The 12,313-nt window shown below is 31.3% G+C and overlaps 1 protein-coding gene across 3 annotated transcripts in view; it reads right to left on the bottom strand.

Moving 5' to 3' along the window:
• Positions 1 to 8,158: 8,158 nt before the first annotated feature.
• The window catches only part of LOC18035678 (nucleobase-ascorbate transporter 12), an 8,911-nt gene continuing 4,756 nt past the window's right edge, over positions 8,159 to 12,313 (bottom strand). The window contains exons 5-10 of one of the 3 annotated variants that reach the window (XM_006424268.2): positions 11,479 to 11,614; positions 11,266 to 11,316; positions 10,847 to 11,134; positions 9,895 to 10,129; positions 9,137 to 9,423; positions 8,159 to 8,753 (exon numbers count right to left, since the gene is read on the bottom strand). In XM_006424268.2, the coding sequence (XP_006424331.2) occupies positions 8,532 to 8,753; positions 9,137 to 9,423; positions 9,895 to 10,129; positions 10,847 to 11,134; positions 11,266 to 11,316; positions 11,479 to 11,614 (1,219 nt within the window). In that variant the 3' untranslated portion in view covers positions 8,159 to 8,531. Of the gene's footprint in view, positions 8,754 to 8,882; positions 8,957 to 9,136; positions 9,424 to 9,894; positions 10,130 to 10,846; positions 11,135 to 11,265; positions 11,317 to 11,478; positions 11,615 to 12,313 lie in introns of those variants that run through there. The other 2 variants (XM_024179281.1, XM_024179282.1) reach the window with 2 other exon arrangements.

The raw sequence follows: 12,313 nt of genomic DNA, 5'->3' as shown, positions 1-12,313 counted from the left end.
CATAATATGATATATGTACAAAGAATATCGACCAATATTTTAGATATTTTAGATAATAGAGAATATAAAAAGATGAGGTTGAAGGAAGATGAAAGAACCTCTCTTCCTATGTTAATTAGGTGATGTATTTGAAGGCACTAAAGTTTAATTAATAGCATAATAAGTTTTGAAGAAACCAAAAGACACTCAACAAAAGGTTGCATAATTAAATATGGGATTATGACATTAAAATTAGGTCTTAGTGGCATTGTTGAGGGAAAATGAAAGAACCTCTTTTCCTATGTTAATTAATTCATATATTTTAAGCCACTAAAGTTTAATTGCTAGCATAATAAAATAAATAAATGTTTCAAAAGACTTATAATTAATTATTATTAATGATTACATATTGTTGAATTTAAATAGAAAGAGAAAAAAAAGTACAAAAAATATCTACCAATATTTTAGATATTTTAGATAATAGAAAATATAAAAAGATGAGGAATGATAAATATATTAATAAAGTTACTATTTATTAAATGAGTTAAATATAATTAAATTAATTATGAGAAGATGAAATTAAAAAAACTCTCTATTTATTAGATAATAGAAAGTATACAAAGAAGTGAAATGGTGATGCCACATCACCTCCTCAAGTCTCAACTTTATATATATATATAGATAGATACTAAAAAAAGAAAGAATCTGACATTATTTATTAGACAAACCATCCAATTAAGACACACACTCAAAATAAAAGTTAATAACCACATCTAATGCATTGGAACTGTTTTTTTCTTTTTTTTTTCCGGTCGTTGACATAATATTAGGTATCATTTGTTTTTGTCATTAGAAAATTGAATATACACGAAATCTAAATAAATCACTATGTATAATTAGATAATAGTGTTAATAATTTGTTTACTGCCGATTTTGTTTTTCATTTGTGGGAATTGACAAAGTATAATAATATTTCCAAGTATTCAAATAAAAGTTTCAAAAATATCACAACGAAAAGAATCAAGGTGTTGTGAAATATATATAATGCGGCCTAATTAATGATTTTGTATGTTATTTAGCGTTTAATTAGCACCCTGATGATATAATTAGGGAAGAAATCCCACATGGATTAGCATGTGGGATTAACTTAGGAAAGTGGTGTAAGGCCACCTATAAGTACAGCACAAAGATAATTATTGTTGTTTTTAAAAATTTTGGAATATAATATGTCCGGATACATACATGCGTATCCCGTGGAGACATCCATATTGCCTAAAAAATTGGCTCTATTATTTTATAGTATAAAGATATCATATTAATTAAATATAACTATAAAATAAATCCACATTTTATTTGACAAAATTTATTTTAAGATAATAGGATCGACAACCAGAAAAGACATGAAAGACTACATCATGTGATCGTATTAAAAATCTCTCACAATTTCCAATATAAGTTGAATTAAAATCATAGTCAATGTTTGTATACTTTGCAGATTTTAATAGAACTTTTCTTTTTTTATTTAAAGTTGGTTATAAATATCTTGAGAATGAGAATACAAGCACATGGTCAGCTACTTGGATAGTGCAATACAAAATTAAGCAAAATCTTCGTTGGGGTATCAAATATCATGTGGCCACCTCACCGGGAACTTTATTAAATGCAAAATGATAGCTAGCAAATCTCAAATTATTAACAAACTAAATCATTTATTGATTAAGGTGTCGTCTATAAAAAAAATATGTTCGAACTTTGGCCGCTATGCCGAATCTAGCTGGCAGATCGCATGCATGTGCATGATTGATTTTAATTTGCCGGCTAGTTTATCTGACTTTTAAAAGAAATTAATTTTTAGTTTCGAGACCATAATAAACTAAAAACAAAACCTAAAATGTGATTATATATCTTTCTATTGTAATAGAAATACGTGGTGAATCGTGAAAGATAATGATGATCGTCAAGTGTTATTTTGATTAAGGTGTCGTATATAAAAACTATGTATGACTAAGTTGTAAGGTGTTGTACATAAAAAAAAAAATGTTCGATCATCAAGTTTGTTGATTAAGGTGTTGTCTATAAAAACAAATGTTCAAACTTTGGCTGCTATGCCGAATCTAGCGGGTAGATCGCATGCATGTGCGTGATTAATTCTAATTTGCCGGTTAGTTTATCTGACTCTTAAAAGAAACTTTAGTAGTTTCAATACCAAAATAAACTAAAAACAAAACCTAAAACGTGATTATATATCTCTCTATTGTAATAGAAATACGCGGTGAATCGTGAAAGATAATGAAGATCGTCAAGTGTTGTTCTGAATTCAATCACATACAAATAATACGTATGTTCATGTGTGTGCATGTGTAAAACTTGGGATTTTATAAAATACAAGTTTTAATAATAGAATTTAGTTATTAGTAATTCGATACATAAAACGACAGAAAATCATGAGTTTTTTTTTTTTTTTTTGGTATTGCTCGTGTTTTTGTAGCGTATTAAAATTTGTAATTTCCTTTTTATTTGAATCATACAAACATGTGGACCTCGGCATTGGATAAAAACTACACATAAATAAGTGCTCGGTTAACAGACAGTAACAGCTCATGACTGAGCCCCAAGCATCTAATTTTCAAAGAAACAGCGCGGGAAAAAACAACGTATAAATAAATAACACGTGAAAAACAATCGTAATTGTAAAATTGATGTGCGCATCGCATCGCTGTACTGAAGTTATAACACATGAATGAAAGTGGTCCTTGAAAATTGAAATGAAAGATGAATATGTTTTGGACGTGGACGGTGGATCTTCGAGTGAGGCCAACTGGCCGGCGGGCAAAACTGCAGCAGCCACACATTGAAAGACGATGGGATTAAACATTAGTTTGTAATGATTCTTCTCATAGAGTAAGTTTTTAATAATGGGTTCTTTATTTTGTTAAAGTATGGAATAATTTAAATGATAAAAAAAATATGCATATTCAGTGTATTCTCTTCTGTAATGTACTGAGATTTATATTTTCTTAGCTGCTAGCTTGTTGTCCCTTTTACTAATGATTCTTCTCAAAGCATAAGCTAACTCACAAAGCATTTGTCTCTCCAGATCAATACAAAAATCATTCAAGAATTCAGTAATCGGTCAAGCTTACTTACGTGATTAAATTAATTTTTGAAGAGTAATAAAGACACAAAATGTGGAAAAACATTAGGACGCCATGAAACTATAAACTAAAGTTGTCCAAACGAGAAGAGCTTAAAATAAAGTTGAATTGAGACCGGCAAGGATTAATATTTTAATAGAACGAACTTTGGGGGTTGTTTGTTTGACTGAAAATTAAGTTATTGCGAAACAATGTCACTTAACCTCACGCTTTCACTGTAAGAGGTCTCAATCAATTAGACTGACCTTTTAGGTTTTATATTTCAGATTAAGCAAAACATATCCAAAGACTCCCTTTTTTTTTAAAAAAATATGTTATCATCTTACCCTTTTTTTTTGTTTTTATAATTATACCCTTTTAATAATATTGAAGACATTAATGAAAAGGATATAAAAATATTGATTTATCAAATTAACCGTAAAAGTAAAATGATAACAAAAAATTTATACTAATTTTTATTTTCTTTTAGGGTAAATTTGGTCATTTAAATTTTTATTTATTTTCGTATTATGAACCCCAGATTATTGCAAATTCATTATTGTTAAAGTCAAAAAAATTAAGGGCACAAGTATATAACATCATTAATAACATATATGCATGTTGTGACATTTTTCAAAATATAAAGGCTAAATGAATACTAAACTCAAAATATGAGAACTAAACAAGCATTTACCCATATATCTCGCTAACAAAGTTGAGCATGAAATAAATTAGGAGGATGCATTTTGATTAAAAAACAAAAAAGACGATTACTTGAACTAAAAAATACGATTACTTGAACTAAAAAATAAACTCACGAAAATGAAGAAAGCTCACTTGAAGCCCATAGTCGATAATATCTCTCGCATCTCGACACAAGAATGTGAATCCTATATGATAAGTAAATAAGTTTTGACTCTTAACTAAGTAGATTATTAATTAGTAACAATAAAAGAATCCATAGTTAGTGCAGACCCAACTTCCTCAGGTAGAACTCTAGGTTAAGGAGTTTCTCAAAATACTACCAAAATATTAGTATTTCAGTTACATGATGAAGAGTATAATAATTCAATTTACATTCTTCAGTGTTTTTTTTTTTTTTTTTCAATTTTCATGTTTTATCAAATGAAGATAAAATTTGGCATAGGGTAAGTTTGAGATTGAGGTTAGACAGCTATAGTTTAAAAGTTACAGCACTAAAGTATTTGGTAAACATTAGCTGCTGTAATTTAGAAGATATGTTGATATAATTTTTTACTTGTATCATGAAACATCTATTATATTTTTAATAATTTTATCAAAATTATTATTTAAAATTTATATTTACTGTAAATTATTAACTTCTATTTTATAGTTATAATATTTTTTTCACGACAGTCAGTTGTATTTTAAAAGATACATCATCTGAATCCCATACAAAGACCATATTTCATGATACATACCGCTAACAAAATGGCAAAACATAATGAGAAGAAAGATTCTCCTTTTTGGCTAATAGAACGATTCACCAAATGATGATTGTTTTTTTTTTTTTTTTTTTTGGGTGAAAAAACATGTGGTACCAACTCAAAAATGGTGTGACATCTCTTTATAAGACCAATTGGCTATTGAAAATGAAATCGCAATTTGGTCTCTTATCCCTACAATCACTCAAGATTTTGCTTCAAATAATTAAACCTTTTAATTCAATGAATGATAGTCTATTACTAAACCGCGGTATATATGATACAAGGTAGTTGTGAAGCATTTCAACACAAATTTGAACCAATTAATTCAAATTCTAATGTCCCCACCAACATACAATGTCAACACGTATGGTGGCATGTTATGATTGCATCAACCAAAAAAAATCAAAATAAGAGACAATAAATTGAACTTGATTGTTAATTATTGGTTTACATGTAATATGAACACATGATCAACTAGGGCATATTTTTTGGTTTACCGTCACCTAAAATTATTATATTTATAGATTATTTACATCGTCTAGATAAAGTTTGACATACCCAGCAGCTTCTCATGGCCTAAAAGGGATTAAATATTTTTTTATTCTTATTACTGCCTACATTTTATCTTTATTCTCTGCTTTTATTTCTTTTGCAATTAACAAATGTTTCTAACTTCAACCTTACCCTAAGAAGTGCTTTGGTTGGTGAGAAAATTAAAACCCTAAAAGAAACAAGAATAATAAAAATAAATAAATAAATAAATAAAATCGGCCCAACAACCAAATTTTCTTGAATTTAGTCAGAGTGTATATAGGAAATTAGAAATTTCTGGTTTTGTATACCGACATGATTTAGTCGTGGCTATTAAAAAATTGTCAATGTTAACGTATACGTTTTTGGTGTTCATATTCTGATTATCAATTTCTAAAACTCTTAATATTCTTTGGAGAAAATATACCTTAATCACATCCTGCCACGTGCCCCAAAAAAAAACCCATTAAATAATCATCAAATTACGTATAAAAAACCATCATTAAAAACCTATAAATGAAATTAAAGAAGCAATTAAAGGCAGGGTGTATAATCCACTAATTTCTGTAAGAGAAATCGTATGCAAGTAATCAAGCAAGTGTTGTAATCATTGTAATGAAGGAACATACGAAGAGACGTGTACTTGCGCAAAACAATAAGAACACAAATTCAGAAGCCAGCTTAGCTAACTAGTTTTTAACTTTAATCAACTTACATTTTGGCGATGCCCCTTAAGAAATGTTCAAGATTTTTCTTAAGCTAAGTTTCTATTTTATTAAGTGGGCAGTCAATTTGCTGCTATGTGGGTGGTCAACAATCATCAACATCTAAAGCTTGTAACTTCCCAATGAATTTTCATTATATTACAATATTATAAGGATTAATTGATGTAGGACATTATTTTGAGATTTTAATATTTTATTATTTTATTATTTTAAGTTTTTTTTTTAATTTTTTTTAATTTTATTCAAAGACAATTATGATATATATTTTTGTCTTTTATTTTTATTATGATTGTGATTTAGTTTCTCTTTTTAATTTTTTTTTTTGGGAAAAAAAAGTTTATCCTATTGTTATTGTTTTTATAACTTTTGATTAACAAAAATTCCTCTTTTATTTTTTTTTTAAATTTTAGAATTTTAAAATAACGTCCAACATCATTAATCGTAAGCGAGACATGTATATATTCATTCATTTGGAGGTTAATGAATAACGGTACTAGTGGTAGTGGTTGGGTATAAAATTATTTACGAATTTAATTTAAATACGCAAATATATACACACACACCACTAGCATATATATATATATATACACACACACACAAAGTGAATTTTTGCCAATTAGTTGATCTCCCTTTGTTAAGAATTTATGGTAGCATTTGGAGACCCAAAATAATTTTTTATTTAAAAAAAGTTATCAAAGATGGTTCAATAGCAAATGAAGTGTAGCTTATTTTTAAAGATCCCAATATAATAATTATACCGCCTTCATTTTAGCTGAAGTGCATGCGGAATTCGGATGATTATTCCGCAACACACAGCCTTGCAAATTGGAAATTATGTTATACAATCACTTTTCTTTTGCCCCCTATTAAAAACTTATCTTCTACAAATTGATGTGACATGATAAAATTGATTGAATTAAATATCTTTTAACATATTTTAAAAGAGTAATGATATAGCCACAAACTCTTGTACAAATTGATGTGATTTGGTTGAATTAAATATCTTTTAACCCACATGATTTATTTTTATTATTTTATATTTTCATTCAACCAATAAATTAATGTCACATCAGTTTTTACAAAATAAGTTTATACAAGAGTTTGTGACTGTATCATCACTCATTTTAAAAATGTCAAATGGTACTTTCATTAACTTTCGTTAAAGTTGGTTTGGATCCAGGACCCAAATTTCTAATAAGGCAATCCCTATCTTACAACTAATATAAGATACATCTCCCTCACATGAACGGTATATGTGTGGGGTTCACGTACTGTTCATGTGAGAAGTGTATCTTATAAGATAGGGGGATCCAATAATAAATAAATAATGATGTGAGAAAAATAATAGTAAGTTATGGACATGGCACGTCCCTTTCTTGAAGTTTATATATATTATATACGGAGGTGATCCTGGAATTGAAAAATACATACGAAAAATGGCATTTAAAACGAGGAAGGATCGATGGTGCCAAGCAGCTGCAACCACACATGGAGTGAATATATGTTGCTGGAATTCTATATACATCTATATATATTAATCATTTTCTAATGAGAATATCCTCGTTTGTAATATTACTAATAAAAAGTCATCAACAAATTATAATTTTCTATCATTTTAAATCATCACCGGACAAAATACAGGTCATACTCTTAAAAATGTAAAATCAGCGTGACTATATAATATCAAGAGTTTTGATCACATCGACGACATCGCTCTCCCTGATCAGCTCTCATTATATTAGTTTTTTTTTCTCATATAATTTTTGTTAATCTTTAATCTAATTTTCTTTTAGCGTAAAAATAATGATGATGATGATGATGATCTATCAGTCAGCATTACATAATGTTACCTTGTTAGGGATATATTTCAAAAGAAAAACACAGATCAACAAATTCGAGGACCCAGTTGTTATTACCCGAAGGGTGAGTGTGGTTGAGAGATAATATAGAAAAAAACTTAGGATTAGATTGTTTTAATAAATTTTACTTCAATCTTTGGTGCAAACAAAATGAATTATGATAGTTTATAAGCGTCAAGTACATAATATGAATGTGTTTGTTTGTATGAATTGACTAAGAAAGATGATCAATATATTTTTACTCGGTAAGTATCAATAAAAAAAATAGGAACTGGATACTGTTTTGAAGGGTATAATTTGAGTTTTTCCCAAGAGGAAATAATGCTCTAATATTATGGAAAAAAAAAATTGTATGAATTTTCGGATTATTGCTCACGTTGAATACCATTCCCAATCCAATATAGTTAATGGATAACTGAAATTGAAAGATACATATAAAATTGCATTCATAATGCAGATTTCACTCTCACTAAAAGAAGCCAACAAAAAAAATGATGGGAAAAAATATACATGGCAAAGACCGTTTCTCAATGTTTTCTTGAAAAGTAAAATGCCACCCTGGGCAATTACATACACGTTTAGAATTTAAGATTACAACAATAAGAGATCCCTATGGATCCTCAATATACAAAAATAACTCAACTCTATAAGACCTATATAGTCCAAGAAGTCCATCGTGTGAAGAGGGGGAAGGGGGGAAAAAAGGTTCGAAGAAAAATATTTACCGTGCGAGCCTAAGGGACTTAAGTGTAGGATTAGAGTGCGGCAAGCGGCACAATAATCCCCCAGGAATGGCTATTGATGTGCTTGACAACGTGAAGATGGTCGAAGCACCAACAAAAAGCACATTTTCTCTCAAAGCCCAACCCATTTTACCCATCTGAAAACCCTACCAACTCTGAACGGCAATTCATAATCTTTGGCAATAGCTGGCTCCCTCCTTGCAGCCTCAGTTTCCGACCACTCATACACCCCACGTTCTTGCCGACTGCCAGGCACTGTATTATCTAAGACAACAGCAAAGAGGAATGCAACAACCACATGCAGTGATAGTAAAGTGTTCATAACATAGTTCACCTGCACATTTTATTAGAATTTGTTATTATGCCACACTCGGAAAACCTTATTTCGGCTAAGAAACAAAAGACCACACTCAAATGCTTTAGCTAACCATTTTATGAGTTCCAGACATGGTGTCTTAATATAAATCCTTTAAAATAAAAGATGGACCATCGAGCATGTGTCAGTTGCTACTGGTAGAAATAGGGTAGTTTCGGCAGCTTTGACCAGAGAATTGAACCATGTTATATTTCTTGAATAAATATGACATGACCATCTAAAAACTTGTGATGGATAAAAGATGTTAATAATCAAATTGAAGTCTTAAAAATAATCTCCAGAAACAATGCTGCAAAAGTTCATTATGTTACTAGTTCCAGAAAGGTCTGAAAGATGCATACCCCTCCATATTTGCTGCGGAAAGGTCCATGAGAAGCCACACTATATGGCTGAAAGTAACTTGGGACAGACAGGTTGGTATTTGGAGAGATGCCATATTGCTGGAAGTAGGCGGGTATGGACAGAGAAAAGAATAAAGATAGCCCAACTATGATAATATTGCGAGAACTTCCAGCTTCACTATACCGTAGATTAGATAGTCCTAATGCTGCCAGCATTGCCCACATGAAACAGAGGAGAGCAGCCACCATGACTTGGGGAATTGACGCGATGAGGCCTCCAACTTTACCTGCACGCAAGCAATCAGCAACACGATTAAAATTTAAAAAAGAATTGGGTTCATAGAAGATAAGGCATGTAATGTAACATGTTACACAATCCTATTGTTGTGTACTTTCCATAAAATTGTGCCTTCTTCAGTGTCAGCATTAGACATTATGGATGCTCTGGGATTTATATGATAACCATTCGAAATATGGTGGCCAGATTCCATACATGCCAACCTCTACTGCATCCAATGGTGTAGAGAGTTGGCGAGTTGGCAATATTGATTGTTACTTTTTGACTTTAGATCGAAACCATTTGATTACAAGGGATAAACAGTTATTTGAATTACACACGCACCGCTTACAACAAACTTGGTATGCTGAACACAGCAGATGGCGCAATCAAGTATTCAGTCAGAACAGTAAACATTTGATTTTATAGTTTTCATTCTCAGTTTCTCACCCAGTGACTTTGGAAAGATGATTGAACTTACCTATGAGAGATAAGACTATCAAAATTCCAGCACCTATTTCAACCGCTCTGCGGCTTCCCATTTTTGTCACAGCGATAGTGTGCACGTTTTCGGTTAAAGTTGTGGACCCTGTTCCTGTTCCCCAAAGGCCAGCCAAGACACTACAAAGACCTTCAAGGCCAATTGCTCGACTAACAACACCAGGGGTTGGAGGTCTAGATGCCACTAGCAGCGATGATGCATGGTACGAGCCAACCTAAGAAGTTAAAAACCAAAGCAAATTAGGACTGCAGTAATCAAGATATTTCGCATCCAAGTATGAAGTTTTTCGTATTTTAAGGCGACTGCACATGAATCTTTTGGACCAATCAAGACATCAGCATCATCAATTCTTGAGGATTTCAAAGTCAGTTTTGCTAAATTATGTACTCATAAACTTTCAAAAAGTTGTGGCGACGCAAAGACAATGGAAAACTTGGTGTAAAACCCAATCTAACTTTATGATTCATCATCCATCCATCACAGTCAAATATAGATTTTCATTTGATGTTAATTAAATGCAATCTCCAGGAAGAAGTTTTCTGAGGCAATGTCTCTTATATAAGCTATGCTTTTCAATATTGCAAACTAATCAAAATTACACTAGCCAAAAAAAAAAACATTGCATTTGTTTGTATATGCTTTGGACCTTTCGTTAAGGCAATATTAAAAATTTTCTGATTTTCCTTTCTTAATTTTGGGAGGTCAGCAACGTATTACTTCGACTCTATCAATATGAGCCATATCTCAACTAGCACTCTTATACTGTATGCAACTTTAGGACCTTTCAAATATCAAACACACATTATTTTTCACACTAGTATAGTGCAAATTACCATAAAAAAGTAGCATTTGCAACCAATTTAAGTTCAAATTGTCAGGAAATAAAAATTTTCAATAATATCGTAAGCAATAGAAGAAAGATGAGACAGACCGAATCAACTGATGCAATTACGGACACCACACACATTACAACTGCCATTTTCCAGTGGAAAACAGGAGTTCCCCATTGCAGTGGATAAGGAAACCTAAACCATGGGGAAGACTTCAATGCATGAGAGGAATCAACTCGACATTGCTTCATCCGAGAAACGTGCTTTCTGCAGTGCTCGGATATTATATTGGAGACAGGTACATTTACATCACATTCTTTGTAGTTATAGGCTCCTGTTTCAGTCAAAAGAAAAGCAGCAGCCCAAGTGATTGCCAGACCCAGCGGAACCTGGCAATTCAGCAAAGACAGGCCATTAGACTCACAAGACTTGTGCATGAGATGGCCACTACAGAACATATGCTGTAAATAAACTCTGCTTCATAGGTATTGGATGCATAAATTTGCAACCATGAACTTACCGCATAAATGAGAAATATGCGATGACCAATAACAGATATCTTGCGAAGGTACTGTAGAAAGTATGAAAACAAGAATTCAAATTTTGAAACACAATAAAAGGCAAAAATATATTATACACTATAAAATTACTATAAAAAAAAATCTAACAGTAGTACTACAAAAGAGATCACGTGAAAACCCATTATCGGTAGAAATATTGCAACTGAACTTACCAGAGAAAAAAGAATCACCAACAAAATCTGCACTACACCAATCTCAAGGCAGGTACCAACAAGTGGAAAACCATAACTGTAAAAAGAAAGTCCAACGGCAGCAATGGTTGGGGCAACAACCACGGGATTGATCAATCTGAAAAGAACAAGCAGATTAGATTATTCACTTTTTCAAGTGACTGCATAGATAGATATTCTACTAGATACCTATATACCCAAGTTAGGGTTAGGCATAGGATTAGAGATCATTTTGAAGGTTCATTTTTCAGCTATGTTTAATTTTTTTAGCTTAACTGTTATCTTTACTTTTTAGTTACGTATTTTGGGTATTTGTATTCCTGTGTTTATCTTGGATTAAGCATATCTGCAACTTCTATGGTTATATTAGATTAGAATTTTATGTTTCTATCTTATAAATGTTTTTGCCTAGAAATAGGCATGTGTAGCAAGTGTTGAGTAGACAATGGTAATAAAGGACAATGTTTCTTTTTCCCTTCCCCTCAATCTTAAATGCTCCTTTTTACTTCTTCCTAAGCTTTACTATTTTTTCACTTACTACTTGCAAATCTTCAAAAAGACAAGATGATCTTCAAAAATATATGAATTGGCATCTCGAGAAAAATGGTTGTGCAACCGATTCTTTATCTATAGACTAGCACCATATCAAGGTTGCAGCCACAACCAAAAACTGAGTTATCACCATAAGGAAGTTCAATGAAATGAACTAATCAACTCAGCCTAAGACAAATCCCTCAGTACAGAATAGGAAAATAACATCCAGGTACCCTTCGATTTGCTTCAACATCAGTTTGATCCTTACAAGTTGAAACATCAC

The sequence above is a fragment of the Citrus clementina genome, unplaced genomic scaffold, assembly GCF_000493195.1.
Source record: "Citrus clementina cultivar Clemenules unplaced genomic scaffold, Citrus_clementina_v1.0 scaffold_8, whole genome shotgun sequence".
In the NCBI taxonomy this organism is placed as follows: Eukaryota; Viridiplantae; Streptophyta; class Magnoliopsida; order Sapindales; family Rutaceae; genus Citrus; species Citrus x clementina.
Note: the sequence above shows the minus strand (reverse complement) of the source record. Positions and strands in the feature narration are given on the sequence as shown.